The 18,012-nt window shown below is 45.5% G+C and overlaps 1 protein-coding gene across 1 annotated transcript in view; it reads left to right on the top strand.

Moving 5' to 3' along the window:
* LOC148439462 (partitioning defective 3 homolog B-like) overlaps window positions 1-4,107 on the top strand; it is a gene marked incomplete at its 3' end in the record, with an annotated part of 417,659 nt that extends 413,552 nt beyond the window's left edge. The window contains exons 16-17 of the mRNA XM_088464716.1: window positions 4-207; window positions 3,876-4,107. Of these exons, the coding sequence (XP_088320842.1) occupies window positions 4-207; window positions 3,876-4,107 (436 nt within the window). The remainder of the gene's footprint in view (window positions 1-3; window positions 208-3,875) is intronic.
* Window positions 4,108-18,012: the final 13,905 nt, after the last annotated feature.

Here is an 18,012-nt window from a genome sequence, read left to right as displayed (position 1 = left end):
CAGATTTTCCTGGAAAAGATCTTGGTCCGCGTTTGGGCCTGAAAAAGTCCAGCTCACTGGAGAGTCTGCAGACAGCAGTGTCCGAGGTCAGGAAGAATGAGCTTCCATTCTACAGACCCAGACCACACATGGTCCGCGGCCGGGGCTGCAACGAGAGCTTCCGGGCTGCTATTGATAAGTCCTATGACAAACCAGACACAGAGGAAGGTACGTGATTCCCCTACAGCTGCCTGGTTAGTGCGCAGTGCCCGGCCTGTTACACGCATCGCGGCGACTATCTGCCGGACTCCCTGCTGCTGCTGCATTCTTCTGTAAACCTAATAAGCCCCAAATGGATGTTTTTAGGGCACTGGAGCGACTCAAAAAATAAGGTTCCCATGAATCGGTGCATCCTGGATAATTATTATGTGATACATAATTGCCAATATATCATACAACATAATAGTATACCACACCGTTATCAAATTACATTCATAACATTCAGTTTACATTTTACATTTTGATTAAAAACATTAATGGGGCCCCAACAATATTCAGCAATTCTATGTAATATCAACTACTAACTACTGTGTCATCGCTAGAAAAAAAAAAGATGTAAAGTGTATAAAAAAGAAAATAATACTGATAAACAATAAGATAATATATTCTGATTAGGATGAAACAGTGACCTGGAACCTTCCCTGTAAACACATCTAATATTTTAGCGTTCCTCTTATTATAGGTGATTAAAGGTGCGTATACACTACACGAGAGTGGAACATTGCAACATTGTAGTCATGCAATCGTTCTCCATCCTGTGCCGCAGATAATGTGCCCACACTGAACGATATGTCATCAATGTAGGCACCGTCCCTCATCCCCGAACATTGCCAGTCTATCGTTATCGGCAGATTGATCTGCATGCTCAGGTGATGATAGATGTCAAATACGGCCAGCGGGAGCGCGCATCGCTGGTCGTTTTCGACATTTTAATGCACGATTTGTGAACGATCAATGGGCGATTGAACGATAACGATGACGTATTCGTTCAATCGCTCATGTTAATCGCCTAGTGGATACGCACCTTTATAGATTCTTAGATTAATGTACAGGAAGGAGGAATAGTTCAGTGTAATAGATCTATAAACACAATACGTCTGGTCACGGTGTATATTAGCTGGTTACAGAGTGTTTCCTGATAAAGTCACCTCTTGATTTTTTTTAATGATAATCTGAGTAATATCCACGTCTTCATTACCAGTCTCATAGCCTCTGTGCTCATGGCGCTAAATCCCCGGTAATTATTCACCCAAGTTAGGACCCAGCTACCAGCCGCATATGTGCTATTACCTGGAAATAGTTTTTATGGTTGGGACATTATTAACATTATGTTTTTAAATAAATGTATTATTGCTGCATTTATTAATCATATTTCATGTAGTGCATTTGCCTATTTCAGCGGTTCTCAAACTCCATCCTCACACAGGTCACATTTTCCAGGTCGCACAGCAGGTAAACAGGTGTATTCATTACTCACTGACACATTTTAAAAGATCCACAAGCGGTTATAATTATTTCCCTTTTGATTCTGTGTAGAGACCTGGAAAACATGCACTGTATGGGGTCCTGAGGACCGAGTTTGGGAACCTGTTGTCTATTTGTTTTGATTTACTAATATAGCATAAATGCTGCGTGTTTGAGAAATGCACTTTTACCTACAGAGTACCGACGTCCATACAATCTCAGTGATCTATTTGCTGTCAGTGGGGGTCATTCAGACCCGCTCGTGAGCGGCAGTACGCTCGCAAGCGGGTCAATGTTCCCCCCCTGCGTATGACGGAGGGAGCTCCGTCGTGCGCAAGCGCGAGACCCGGCGAGCGACGGGCTCTCCATCGCTCCGGGTCTCGTACCAAAGGGGGCGTGCTGTCGATGTTGATGTCTCAAGCCGGCCCCACTGACATCACTAGTGATGTCAGTGGGAGTGATTTTGGCTCTGATAGAGCCAAAATCACTCCAGGGCTTGCGGCAGCGAGACCCTACCGCAGGGTCTCCGTCGCAAGCCCGATGGTCGCGATGGTCAAGACCATCGCGACCATCATCATGGACGCTCGCTATAGCTGTGGGTGGTAACCCACAGCTATGCGAGCGTCCATGAGGACGCTCCTAAAACAGGTAGGAGGGCCCTGATTCAGATCGAGCGCTCTGGTGAGAGCGTTCAGCTCTGAATCAGGCCCTGTGTGCGATCACTTTTGTCTGCATTGTGTAGAGCACTTCTCCCCGTATGTGGGATTTATAATCTGAGCTCCTTTTACTGGCAGCTCTTGGTGTATATTCTGTTACAGTACTTGTGAGAGGAGACACCAGTAACAGAAGGGCACAAAGTACTGACAAAACTACTAGCGAATCTGGAAGACCGTTGCTATCGGCGCTAACAATAACACTGCAAATCTGAGTGTATCTAGCAAATAAAAACATTGGGATTTTGTTCATACTGTTGTCAAGGGAGCAAAATTCTCTGCAAGTCCCTACGCTGGCACATGTGCCCAACACATCATTGCATTGTAGTTAGATGCATTCACGTCTGAGGTACAGAGGGGAACATCCAGGCCGGGGCTGGCTTGTGAGCCCACCTAACATGACTTGTGGAAGCAGCCATGATATCGATTGTGACAGTCGGCTGTACTGTCCGTACGTCTGTGGACTGATGGTTCATAGTAAGAACATGACTCATTATATAATATCTATGTGAGACATTAAGGGCCATATCCAATTAGCCGCGATAAGCCGCGGTTGTGCAAAAAATTTTCACCGGTGCTAACTTTTGGCACAAAATGCCTATCGCACTATCCTGTTATCCGCTGCTCTTCGCACGTGCGAATTCTCCATAGCCAAACGCGGCAAAAAGTTTTCGCCATCTCAGAGCAGGTGAAAGTTGTTCAAAACTGTTATTTTTGGCTAAAAATGTCGGGACTTGGTTCAATACCCCTTGGACACCCCCACCCCCTAACTATTAGGCAAAAACTATTTTTTAATTTGCTGAATTTGGCCAAAAAATACTTGTCCTTTGTGGGGTGAAAAAGTGTTGGAAAATGAGTTTAAAGTAGTGGGATTGGTGCTTGGGGAGGTGCAAGTGACAGGTGTATTATTAACGTTCTTTTAATAATGTAGTTTTATGACACAAAAATATACTTACATCCATTTTAATATACACCCAGTATATATACTACAGCATTTATTTTTAAAAAACTTATAGCTTTCTATCATATTTTCACTGTAACATAAAAATGCTTATAGCAGCCATGTGACAGAATTTAAGAACCCCAAACCCTTTGATTATGTCCCTTAACAGACCTAGGGGTCTATGTACTAAGCAGTGATAAGGTACCAGCCAATCAGCTCCCAACTGTCATTTTTCAAACACAGCCTGTGAGATGACAGTTGGGAGCTGATTGGCTGGTACCTTATCACTTTTCACTCTGTCTCTTATCACTGCTTAGTACATAGACCCCCTAGTATTAGTTGTACTTTTTTGGGGTACAGGCAGTTTTCCCCATTTTCACCTGTACTTTTTCACCATTAACAGCATGGAGAATTTTCATACGAAAGCCGCATCGCGTCCTTTGCAATAGAATAGTCGGGGTGCACATACAGTACGTGCGAAAAGTGCCAGATTCGGGCAGACGGTGCGAAAAGTTTAAAAGTGCGAAAACTTAACATTTCGCGTCTAATTGGATATGGCCCTTAGCTTTCCTATTCTGTTGGTTAGATGACAAGCTAATGAGGCCCCTATGCCATCTACATAGTGGCCGGGATTCCGGCGCTGGCATCCCAATTGTCGGTATTATGACCACATCCCCGCCCGGCATGTGCTTATCCTGTCCCCCTCCTCTCTGCAGATGGCCTGTCCGATGTCAGCTCCCATTCTGGGGGAGAAACTCCAAATAGTGAGTCAGCGCCAGCGGGGAATCCAGAGCTCAGTTCTGCTGACAAAGCCAAGAAAGAGAAAAAGAAGAAAGAGAAAAAGAAGAAAGAGAAGGGGAAAAGTAAAGTGAAAGATAAGAAGAAGAAAGAGGAAGATGAGGAGCAGGAGAAGAAAGCCAAGAAGAAAGGATTTGGAGCAATGCTCAGGTACAAATAAACCCAACGAGTCCTGCAAAGTTATCCAGCCTGGGTGCCATGTGTAGGGATTGTGTAGGGATGAGTATTGGTATTGGAGTGGGTGATACATGGACGGTGAGATCGCCCAAACTGATACCAATGATGATATGAACGATAAACAACTTCATATTCTATATTTACGTTGGTTGCTGAGAACAGCCAGGAAAATGACTTATTTGTGATGATTGTTAGTGTAGGACATTTTGCGTCCGTCTTGGAAATGTTGCGTAAGATGAACGGTTCTGCTGCTCCGCGATAGTCTCTGCCTGATCTAGCGGCAGTGACGTCACAAATGATTTGGCTTCTGCAACATAATATGCTATTAATTCCTATACTTAAAAGTTGGGTGCGAAATTCTGCCGACACACACGCACAAGCGCATTTAGGCCCTCATTCAGAGCCACTCGCTAGCGGCAGTACGCTCGTTACGAGCGATATTTGCACATCTGCGCATGCGTACGGTTTTTAGTACGCATGCGCGAACCAGTCAGTGCGGCCGAAAATCATTTGTACGCAATATAGCGAGTGCCTGCTATTTTGAGTGACAGAATGAGGCGTATGTGGGTGGTAACAGGGGAAGGTGCTTGAAAACGGGGGAGTGGAATTCGAACGCAGGCGTGCTTAAAGGTCAAAACGGGCGTTTTATGGGTGTGCATAATTAATACAGCAGCGTCAATGACCACGTCACTTGGTTTTTTTTAACTCTGAACTGCTCGCAAAATAGCGGTTGAAAAAACCAGCCACAAGAATAGCGAGCAGTTCATATGCTGTACGATGTACTCGATTAATCTAATAAATAGTGGACATGACGTATGGTGCGAGCGGCCAGGGGGCGTTTTTATCAAATAAACGAGCGTATGTTTTGCTCGCTCGTTCAGACTTAGAGGTGTGAACAGACTGCAATCTGCGAACGGATCATTTGCATAGCCACCCCTTGTTTTTGAACGAACGCAAATAGCGAACGGCTCTGAATGAGGGCCTTAGACTGGTCGCTACTGTAAAGACGCTTCACTGTCACTAATCATGGAACTGCCTGACCCATGTTATACCGTTATTTTCTCTGTATAGAGTCTTTTTTTAGAAAATAAAAAAGAACAAATATTACATAAAATGGTTAAAAGCAGCGTAAGTGTAACACGTGTAGTCCTCCCCTGTCTGCCATCTGGTATGTTTTAGGTAAGTATTGGAAAATAACTTTTAGAACCTATTTTTCATGGACATTATCCCAGTAAGTTGATAATTTGTCCACAGCTTAATCCTTATTTAAATATTGACACAACTGGACTGTGGTCAGCATTCAGCACAGTGGTAGTGCAGTTATAGGCAATGAGGCTTCCCAAAGCCAACAGCTGGTGAGTAGTGTGTGTGTGTATACTCGCTGTTACTCGCCTGCTACAGACCAGTCCCTCTGTGCTGTACACCGCAGGCCGTGCTGGGATATAGGATATGGAGGTATAGGAGGTCTCCCTGCTGTAATAGTGCTGTACACCGCAGGCCATGCTGGGATATAGGATATGGAGATATAGGAGGTCTCCTTGCTGTAATAGTGCTGTACACCGCAGGCCATGCTGGGATATAGGATATGGAGATATAGGAGGTCTCCCTGCTGTAATAGTGCTGTACACCGCAGGCCGTGCTGGGATATAGGATATGGAGATATAGGAGGTCTCCCTGCTGTAATAGTGCTGTACACCGCAGGCCATGCTGGGATATAGGATATGGAGATATAGGAGGTCTCCTTGCTGTAATAGTGCTGTACACCGCAGGCCGTGCTGGGATATAGGATATGGAGATATAGGAGGTCTCCCTGCTGTAATAGTGCTGTACACCGCAGGCCATGCTGGGATATAGGATATGGAGATATAGGAGGTCTCCCTGCTGTAATAGTGCTGTACACCGCAGGCCATGCTGGAATATAGGATATGGAGATATAGGAGGTCTCCCTGCTGTAATAGTGCTGTACACCGCAGGCCGTGCTGGGATATAGGATATGGAGATATAGGAGGTCTCCTTGCTGTAATAGTGCTGTACACCGTAGGCCGTGCTGGGATATATGATATGGAGATATAGGAGGTCTCCCTGCTGTAATAGTGCTGTACACCGCAGGCCGTGCTGGGATATAGGATATGGAGATATAGGAGGTCTCCTTGCTGTAATAGTGCTGTACACCGCAGGCCGTGCTGGGATATAGGATATGGAGATATAGGAGGTCTCCCTGCTGTAATAGTGCTGTACACCGCAGGCCATGCTGGGATATAGGATATGGAGATATAGGAGGTCTCCTTGCTGTAATAGTGCTGTACACCGCAGGCCATGCTGGGATATAGGATATGGAGATATAGGAGGTCTCCCTGCTGTAATAGTGCTGTACACCGCAGGCCGTGCTGGGATATAGGATATGGAGATATAGGAGGTCTCCCTGCTGTAATAGTGCTGTACACCGCAGGCCATGCTGGGATATAGGATATGGAGATATAGGAGGTCTCCTTGCTGTAATAGTGCTGTACACCGCAGGCCGTGCTGGGATATAGGATATGGAGATATAGGAGGTCTCCCTGCTGTAATAGTGCTGTACACCGCAGGCCATGCTGGGATATAGGATATGGAGATATAGGAGGTCTCCCTGCTGTAATAGTGCTGTACACCGCAGGCCATGCTGGAATATAGGATATGGAGATATAGGAGGTCTCCCTGCTGTAATAGTGCTGTACACCGCAGGCCGTGCTGGGATATAGGATATGGAGATATAGGAGGTCTCCTTGCTGTAATAGTGCTGTACACCGTAGGCCGTGCTGGGATATATGATATGGAGATATAGGAGGTCTCCCTGCTGTAATAGTGCTGTACACCGCAGGCCGTGCTGGGATATAGGATATGGAGATATAGGAGGTCTCCTTGCTGTAATAGTGCAGTACACCGCAGGCCGTGCTGGGATATAGGATATGGAGATATAGGAGGTCTCCCTGCTGTAATAGTGCTGTACACCGCAGGCCATGCTGGGATATAGGATATGGAGATATAGGAGGTCTCCCTGCTGTAATAGTGCTGTACACCGCAGGCCATGCTGGGATATAGGATATGGAGATATAGGAGGTCTCCCTGCTGTAATAGTGCTGTACACCGCAGGCCGTGCTGGGATATAGGATATGGAGATATAGGAGGTCTCCTTGCTGTAATAGTGCTGTACACCGTAGGCCGTGCTGGGATATATGATATGGAGATATAGGAGGTCTCCCTGCTGTAATAGTGCTGTACACCGCAGGCCATGCTGGGATATAGGATATGGAGATATAGGAGGTCTCCCTGCTGTAATAGTGCTGTACACCGCAGGCCATGCTGGGATATAGGATATGGAGATATAGGAGGTCTCCCTGCTGTAATAGTGCTGTACACCGCAGGCCATGCTGGGATATAGGATATGGAGATCTAGGAGGTCTCCCTGCTGTAATAGTGCTGTACACCGCAGGCCGTGCTGGGATATAGGATATGGAGATATAGGAGGTCTCCTTGCTGTAATAGTGCTGTACACCGTAGGCCGTGCTGGGATATATGATATGGAGATATAGGAGGTCTCCCTGCTGTAATAGTGCTGTACACCGCAGGCCGTGCTGGGATATAGGATATGGAGATATAGGAGGTCTCCTTGCTGTAATAGTGCTGTACACCGCAGGCCGTGCTGGGATATAGGATATGGAGATATAGGAGGTCTCCCTGCTGTAATAGTGCTGTACACCGCAGGCCATGCTGGGATATAGGATATGGAGATATAGGAGGTCTCCCTGCTGTAATAGTGCTGTACACCGCAGGCCATGCTGGGATATAGGATATGGAGATATAGGAGGTCTCCCTGCTGTAATAGTGCTGTACACCGCAGGCCGTGCTGGGATATAGGATATGGAGATATAGGAGGTCTCCTTGCTGTAATAGTGCTGTACACCGTAGGCCGTGCTGGGATATATGATATGGAGATATAGGAGGTCTCCCTGCTGTAATAGTGCTGTACACCGCAGGCCATGCTGGGATATAGGATATGGAGATATAGGAGGTCTCCCTGCTGTAATAGTGCTGTACACCACAGGCCATGCTGGGATATAGGATATGGAGATATAGGAGGTCTCCCTGCTGTAATAGTGCTGTACACCGCAGGCCGTGCTGGGATATAGGATATGGAGATATAGGAGGTCTCCTTGCTGTAATAGTGCTGTACACCGTAGGCCGTGCTGGGATATATGATATGGAGATATAGGAGGTCTCCCTGCTGTAATAGTGCTGTACACCGCAGGCCATGCTGGGATATAGGATATGGAGATATAGGAGGTCTCCCTGCTGTAATAGTGCTGTACACCGCAGGCCATGCTGGGATATAGGATATGGAGATACAGGAGGTCTCCCTGCTGTAATAGTGCTGTACACCGCAGGCCATGCTGGGATATAGGATATGGAGATATAGGAGGTCTCCCTGCTGTAATAGTGCTGTACACCGCAGGCCGTGCTGGGATATAGGATATGGAGGTATAGGAGGTCTCCCTGCTGTAATAGTGCTGTACACCGCAGGCCGTGCTGGGATATAGGATATGGAGATATAGGAGGTCTCCCTGCTGTAATAGTGTTGTACACCGCATGCCATGCTGGGATATAGGATATGGAGATATAGGAGGTCTCCCTGCTGTAATAGTGCTGTACACCGCAGGCCATGCTGGGATATAGGATATGGAGATATAGGAGGTCTCCCTGCTGTAATAGTGCTGTACACCGCAGGCCATGCTGGGATATAGGATATGGAGATATAGGAGGTCTCCCTGCTGTAATAGTGCTGTACACCGCAGGCCATGCTGGGATATAGGATATGGAGATATATCAGCTCTCCCTGCTGTAATAGTGCTGTACACCGCAGGCCATGCTGGGATATAGGATATGGAGATATAGGAGCTCTCCCTGCTGTAATAGTGCTGTACACCGCAGGCCGTGCTGGGATATAGGATATGGAGATATAGGAGGTCTCCCTGCTGTAATAGTGCTGTACACCGCAGGCCATGCTGGGATATAGGATATGGAGATATAGGAGGTCTCCCTGCTGTTATAGTGCTGTACACCGCAGGCCGTGCTGGGATATAGGATATGGAGGTATAGGAGGTCTCCCTGCTGTAATAGTGCTGTACACCGCAGGCCATGCTGGGATATAGGATATGGAGATATAGGAGGTCTCCTTGCTGTAATAGTGCTGTACACCGCAGGCCGTGCTGGGATATAGGATATGGAGATATAGGAGGTCTCCCTGCTGTAATAGTGCTGTACACCGCAGGCCATGCTGGGATATAGGATATGGAGATATAGGAGGTCTCCCTGCTGTAATAGTGCTGTACACCGCAGGCCATGCTGGGATATAGGATATGGAGATATAGGAGGTCTCCCTGCTGTAATAGTGCTGTACACCGCAGGCCGTGCTGGGATATAGGATATGGAGATATAGGAGGTCTCCTTGCTGTAATAGTGCTGTACACCGTAGGCCGTGCTGGGATATAGGATATGGAGATATAGGAGGTCTCCCTGCTGTAATAGTGCTGTACACCGCAGGCCGTGCTGGGATATAGGATATGGAGATATAGGAGGTCTCCTTGCTGTAATAGTGCTGTACACCGCAGGCCGTGCTGGGATATAGGATATGGAGATATAGGAGGTCTCCCTGCTGTAATAGTGCTGTACACCGCAGGCCATGCTGGGATATAGGATATGGAGATATAGGAGGTCTCCCTGCTGTAATAGTGCTGTACACCGCAGGCCATGCTGGGATATAGGATATGGAGATATAGGAGGTCTCCCTGCTGTAATAGTGCTGTACACCGCAGGCCGTGCTGGGATATAGGATATGGAGATATAGGAGGTCTCCTTGCTGTAATAGTGCTGTACACCGTAGGCCGTGCTGGGATATAGGATATGGAGATATAGGAGGTCTCCCTGCTGTAATAGTGCTGTACACCGCAGGCCATGCTGGGATATAGGATATGGAGATATAGGAGGTCTCCCTGCTGTAATAGTGCTGTACACCGCAGGCCATGCTGGGATATAGGATATGGAGATATAGGAGGTCTCCCTGCTGTAATAGTGCTGTACACCGCAGGCCATGCTGGGATATAGGATATGGAGATCTAGGAGGTCTCCCTGCTGTAATAGTGCTGTACACCGCAGGCCGTGCTGGGATATAGGATATGGAGATATAGGAGGTCTCCTTGCTGTAATAGTGCTGTACACCGTAGGCCGTGCTGGGATATATGATATGGAGATATAGGAGGTCTCCCTGCTGTAATAGTGCTGTACACCGCAGGCCATGCTGGGATATAGGATATGGAGATATAGGAGGTCTCCCTGCTGTAATAGTGCTGTACACCGCAGGCCGTGCTGGGATATAGGATATGGAGATATAGGAGGTCTCCTTGCTGTAATAGTGCTGTACACCGTAGGCCGTGCTGGGATATATGATATGGAGATATAGGAGGTCTCCCTGCTGTAATAGTGCTGTACACCGCAGGCCATGCTGGGATATAGGATATGGAGATATAGGAGGTCTCCCTGCTGTAATAGTGCTGTACACCGCAGGCCATGCTGGGATATAGGATATGGAGATATAGGAGGTCTCCCTGCTGTAATAGTGCTGTACACCGCAGGCCATGCTGGGATATAGGATATGGAGATATAGGAGGTCTCCCTGCTGTAATAGTGCTGTACACCGCAGGCCGTGCTGGGATATAGGATATGGAGGTATAGGAGGTCTCCCTGCTGTAATAGTGCTGTACACCGCAGGCCGTGCTGGGATATAGGATATGGAGATATAGGAGGTCTCCCTGCTGTAATAGTGTTGTACACCGCATGCCATGCTGGGATATAGGATATGGAGATATAGGAGGTCTCCCTGCTGTAATAGTGCTGTACACCGCAGGCCATGCTGGGATATAGGATATGGAGATATAGGAGGTCTCCCTGCTGTAATAGTGCTGTACACCGCAGGCCATGCTGGGATATAGGATATGGAGATATAGGAGGTCTCCCTGCTGTAATAGTGCTGTACACCGCAGGCCATGCTGGGATATAGGATATGGAGATATATCAGCTCTCCCTGCTGTAATAGTGCTGTACACCGCAGGCCATGCTGGGATATAGGATATGGAGATATAGGAGCTCTCCCTGCTGTAATAGTGCTGTACACCGCAGGCCGTGCTGGGATATAGGATATGGAGATATAGGAGGTCTCCCTGCTGTAATAGTGCTGTACACCGCAGGCCATGCTGGGATATAGGATATGGAGGTATAGGAGGTCTCCCTGCTGTTATAGTGCTGTACACCGCAGGCCATGCTGGGATATAGTATATGGAGATATAGGGACTCTCCCTGCTGTAATAGTGCTGTACACCGCAGGCCATGCTGGGATATAGGATATGGAGATATAGGAGGTCTCCCTGCTGTAATAGTGCTGTACACCGCAGGCCGTGCTGGGATATAGGATATGGAGATATAGGAGGTCTCCCTGCTGTAATAGTGCTGTACACCGCAGGCCATGCTGGGATATAGGATATGGAGTTATAATGCTGTGTAGGTGCTTTATTTTATTTAGTAACATTACTTTTACAGCGACAGCATATTCCGTTGTTCTGTGCGATTGGGTATAAAACAGTAATAGAACAGTAAGACAAGACTGGGTAATAATATACAGACAGAGAAGACCGAGGGCCCTGCTCGCATGCTATGGGCTCGGGGATGCTAATGCCGCAGCTGATTAAATTTGTACGAAGATACCAACTGCGGCACAAATACTCCGCTGTATATACAAAGACCCACCTCAGCTCTATGCAGGTTCAGAATGTCCGTCTGATAATGGCCGCCAGACTCAGGGCAACTGCGGAAAACGATGCAGTCACTGACCATGATGCGCCCCGGCTAGCCACCCCCCGTTACCATCCAGGAACACTCATCGACATTGGCTCTCTCTGCAACCAAATTCGTTCTGCGACTTTCGATGGCGTCCATCAGGACAAATACGCGATACAGTTCGGACACTGGCGCAGACGGATAACATTGGCTGCTTGCGTCCATCTACTGTACGTATCAGGCCCTTAAGCTGCTGTACTCCCAACTTGTCAGCGGCTGTGACACTGTAACGTAGCGTTTCGCACGCAGCCGCGGCCACACGCAGAATATACAGTCAGGTCCATAAATATTGGGACATTGACAGAATTTTCATATTTTGGCCTCTATTCACCACCACAATGGCTTTGAAATGAAACAAACAAGATGTGCTTTACCTGCAGACTTTCAGATTTAATTTGAGGGTAATTACATCCAAATCAGGTGAACGGTGTAGGAATTACAATGGTTTCTATATGTGCCTCCCACTTTTTAAGGGGCCAAAAGTAATGGGACAAACTAAACAATCCTAAATCTAACTTTCACTTTTTAATTCTTTGTTGCAAATCCTTTGCAGGCAATTACAGCCTGAAGTCTGGAACGCATAGACATCACCAGACGCTGGGTTGCATCCCTGGTGATGCTCTGCCAGGCTCTACTGCAAATGTCTTCAGTTCCTGCTTGTTCTTGGGGCATTTTCCCTTCAGTTTTGTCTTCATCAAGTGAAATGCATGCTCAATCAGATTCAGGTCAGGGGATTGACTTGGCCATTGCATAACATTCCTCTTTTTAGCCTTAAAAAACTCTTTGTTTGCTTTTGCAGTATGCTTCGGGTCATTGTCCATCTGCACTGTGAAGCACCGTCCAATGAGTTCTGAAGCATTTGACTGAATATGAGCATATAATATTGCCCGAAACACTTCAGAATTCATTCTGCTGCTTTTGTCAGCAGTCACATCATCAATAAATACAAGGGAACCAGTTCCATTGGCAGCCATACATGCCACGCCATGACACTACCACCACCATGCTTCACTGATGAGGTGGTATGTTTTGGATCATGAGCAGTTCCTTTCCTTCTCCATACTCTTCTCTTCCCATCACTCTGGTACAAGTTGATCTTTGTCTCATCTGTCCATAGGATGTTTTTCCAGAACTGTAATGGCTTTTTTAGATGTTGTTTTGCAAACTCTAATCTGGTCTTCCTGTTTTTGTGGCTCACCAATGGTTTACATCTTGTGGTGAACCCTCTATATTCACTCTTGTGAAGTCTTCTCTTGATTGTTGACTTTGACACATATACCCCTACCTCCTGGAGAGTGTTCTTGATTTGGCCAAATGTTGTGAAGGGGTTTTTCTTCACCAGGGAAATAATTCTTTTGTCATCCACCACAGTTGTTTTCCGTGGTCTTCCGGGTCTTTTGGTGTTGCTGAGCTCTCCGATGCGTTCTTTCTTTTTAAGAATGTTCCAAACAGTTGATTTGGCCACACCTAATGTTTTTGCTATCTCTCTGATGGGTTTGTTTTGACTTTTCAGCCTAATGATGGCTTCACTGATAGTGACAGCTCTTTGGATCTCATATTGAGAGTCGACAGCAACTGATTCCAAATGCAAATATCACACCTAGAATCAACTCCAGACCTTTCACCTGCTTAAATGATAATGAAATAACGAGGGAATAGCCCACACCTGTCCATGAAATAGCTTTTGATTTGATAGTCCCATTACTTTTGTCCCCTTAAAAAGTGGGAGGCACATATTGAAACTGATGTAATTCCTACACCGTTCCCAAGATTTGGATGTAATTACCCTCAAATTAAATCTGAAAGTCTGCAGGTAAAGCACATCTTGTTTGTTTCATTTCAAAGCCATTGTGGTGGTGACTAGAGGCCAAAATATGAAAATTCTGTCATTGTCCCAATATTTATGCACCTGACTGTAGATATGCTGCAGCCGCACACAGAATATAGATATGTCGCAGCCGCACACAGAATATAGATATGTCGCAGCCGCACACAGAATATAGATATGCCGCAGCCGCACACAGAATATGGGTATGCCGCAGCTGCACACAGAATATAGATACGTCGCAGCCGCACACAGAATATAGATACGTCGCAGCCGCACACAGAATATAGATACGTCGCAGCCGCACAGAGAATATGGGTATGTCGCAGCCGCACACAGAATATGGGTATGCCGCAGCCGCACACAGAATATGGGTATGCCGCTGCCGCACACAGAATATAGGTACGTCGCAGCCGCACACAGAATATAGATACGTCGCAGCCGCACACAGAATATAGATACGTCGCAGCCGCACACAGAATATGGGTATGTCGCAGCCCCACACAGAATATAGATATGTCGCAGCCGCACACAGAATATAGATACTTCGCAGCCGCACACAGAATATAGATACGTCGCAGCCGCACACAGAATATAGTACGTCGCAGCCGCACACAGAGTATAGATACGTCGTAGCCGCACACAGAATATAGATACGCCGCAGCCGCACACAGAATATAGATATGCCGCAGCCGCACACAGAATATAGATATGCCGCAGCCGCACACAGAATATAGATATGCCGCATATCTTTTTAATCAGCGTCCTACTCACATCACTTTCCAAATAAGATGCATCTGATGATAAAAATTAGTTTGGCGTCACCGAGTCAGGCCACGGCACAGTGCGACAAGAAGGATATCATACATGCAAGGAAGTAAGATGATTGTGGACACATCTGTACCAGTATATTTTTGGATTGTGGGAGGAAACCCATGTTAGCATGGGGAGAATATACAAACTCCACACAGATGGGACTCCAGTGCTGTGAGACAGTAACGCCTATTACTTTCTCCGGTCTGTGCACTAGGAGGATGTGTGACCAGGTTACAGTACTGCAGCACAATGACCGTTTCCTAAAGAGCCCTGTATGCGACATTGGAGAGAATAATTAATTCCTACTCCTTGGATTGCGGCGAATCATTCAGCAGGTAGAATCCCAGAGGCTTTGATGTCTACATGTCGGCTTTGGCGGACTAGTGGCGCTCTTCCTTTAGTTAGTTGCGTCTGTGTACTGTAGGTGTAGGACCCTAACAGTAGACACAGAAGAATATATTGCATACCTGACAATGAGGGGACGCCAAAAACAGATATATGAGACCCAATTGTGCTCCAGATCTAGGCACGTTCTAGGCTACTATTTTATTTGATTTTACCGGGGTTTTATTATTTATTTTTTTACATCATATCATTTAAATTAGTATATTCAGAGATTAAGCAACCGGTATACACAGCACTCTACTTATAGACATATACTGTACAGCGTCGCCCAACACGTGTGTCACATCAGCGTCACCTTTTGTCTCCTGATTTCTTACCATTCAGACTTTTGTTTTGCTGTTTGACAATTTGTTTTCAATTATTTACATCTCTTTTTACACCGGCCATGAATATTTTATTCTTTTTTTTTTTTTCCAGCCCTGTTAATTTGCCAATTTTCCTTCGAGCAAAGAGCCGGGGTGATTTAAATGTTTCATTCTAGTTGGGGAAGAGAAATGGCCCTTTTTTATCATTACTGTTATGGCTTGTGCTCAGAATGATACTTTTTATGACCGGCGGTGTGGAGTCTGTAATGGAATTGCAGAGTGGATAGTATAATATACAGATATTGACTTCCATTAAGCCGTGCAGTGTGAAGGCTGGAATACATTACACAGAAAATATATTTTAAAGCAGTTGCCTGCGAAGTTGAAGGGAAGGCTCCAAATATGTTTCGGATAGGAGAAAAGTCAATGTGTGTAGAGGTGTCACTTTATTGACATAGAATGTGATGAAACAGATTTAATGTAGATGAAAGAACTGTATATATACATCCAGCCACCAAGGAAGAGCGAACAGCAGCCAGGACAGAAATTACCGATACGAAAATATTTGTTTCTTTGGTAGTTACCGAATACAGATGTGTTGCGTCACATTTGGGGTTATTACTGGTTTCTGGGCTATTGGGGCTCAATGTAAAAGTAGCTGGATCAGGACAATTTCTGGTGAACGTCTTTTGGGGGACGTCATGTGGATACGTGGGTACGATCTTATTGATCGGCAATTGAGCTGGTTTACACCCAACATAAGATGCAGTAAATGTGTCAACATTTTTTTTAATTTTGGAAAAAAGTTGAAATTGAACAAGTTATACCTATACAGCGATACTGACTATTGCTTCTGAAGTTATCGTAGGGGGCATGACACACACAACCAGAAGAGGTGCTGTAATATTGAGTTTTGGGGGACTCATTAGTTCAACATATTGATAGTTTAATATATAATGCTTACTTGTCTACTCTGGTGGAATATCTGGAGGACTGGCGAATTTCGTAACGAATGGCAAAATGGTGGCCACAACGAGGCAAATCTCCTAGAATGACGCACACACTACAGTGACCCAATGCATCTCCCCTTTGGGAGTTGGCAAGTAATGATGGGGCGCATCCGGGCCTGGAACAGCGCCGGATTATAACGTCGCTGAGGCCGTCTGACTCATAGGCCGTCTGACTTAAAGGTCCCCATACACTGTGCAATTCGAAGTTGGTAAGATGAGTTGTACGATTGCCCTTGAAATTTTTCATAAGATGTGGTCACATGGTGTACGATTGATCGTTACGATCATAGGAGAAGATGCATAGAAGTCTGTCACATTGTACACAATCGGTTGAGATTACTCTGCAAAACCATCTGATCTGCGATCTAACTAGACGACGGCGGGGACGCGCATCGGGGTTGCAGAACACACAAAATACACCTATTTTCACACGATTGGTCTGTCCAACCTGTCGTAACTGGCCATATTGTGTAAAAAATCGTCCCGTGTATGGTCACCTGTCTGACCAACAGATCCAACCCACCAGGGGGTCTGTAAAATATGGCAACGTGATCATAGGCATCCACGACAATATTAAAGGAACACATTTTAAATTATGAAACAAAGAACAGATAATTTAGATAAATATTAAACAGTTACCTTGTTAAAAAAAAAAAAAAGTTCTTGGCTGAAACCATAAACAGAATTTAATTTTAGTTAAAACTTAAAGACCGGTCGGTAGTTATAGGCAACGTCCTGTAGCCGGGAGCCTTAGTTGGACCAACAATCTTCTGTTTTCATCATTGCATCCCTAATCCTTTTTATTTGCTACAGCACAACCACTTATATCATTTTCTTTTAAGTTTTTAGATCAGTGACAACACAGAAAATATTCTATAAATCATTATTAATATAGTTGCAGAATGTCCGTCATTATTTATAGTAACTGATAATTGATGGTTTATATTTGGTCGCTTGGACAGGAGAAGACATCAGACTATTTGCAGGTTCTAGGCTCTGTGTAGCATTATAAATGTTCACCCGTGCCGAGGTACTGGGAGCTGATTTGGAATAAATGGATTGGTAAAAGACAATGGGGAAACAGAATGCTGAGTGGATAAATGTCCTTTTCGTAACTTCAGACAGAATAGTTAGTGCTCTGTACCAGCGAGCGGAATAAGCAATTTGTCAGGAGCAGTGACAGTAACACAGCGGAATCCCAATGTCATTCCCCACCAGGCGCCTAGTTATGCATGTACCTGTGCCAAAACGGATTATGGTCTAATATAAATCTCAGTTATAGCAACTGATACCCAACCAAAGCACCACAGGACTAGAGGAGTAGGGGTTTATATACACACACACACACATATATATATCTATATATATCTCTATATATATATATGTCTGTGTGCGTAAGAGACTGCACACTCAATTTCTCAACAGTACCCTGACTCTTGCTTGTCTTATTTTGAATGTGTTCTTCGTGCATATTGTAAAGTCCATGCTAAGGGCCGTAGTAATACTGATTGGAGTATAGTATTATTTTTTTATTTAATTTTTATGTTAGAATTTCTGCGATTTTCTGTGTATTTATTTTATTTTTTTGTGTAAA

Source organism: Taudactylus pleione, unplaced genomic scaffold (assembly GCF_031769625.1).
Source record: "Taudactylus pleione unplaced genomic scaffold, aTauple2 ptg001774l, whole genome shotgun sequence".
Classification (NCBI taxonomy): Eukaryota; Metazoa; Chordata; class Amphibia; order Anura; family Myobatrachidae; genus Taudactylus; species Taudactylus pleione.
The sequence above is the reverse complement of the archived record's forward strand: the minus strand, read 5'-3'. Positions and strand labels throughout refer to the sequence as shown.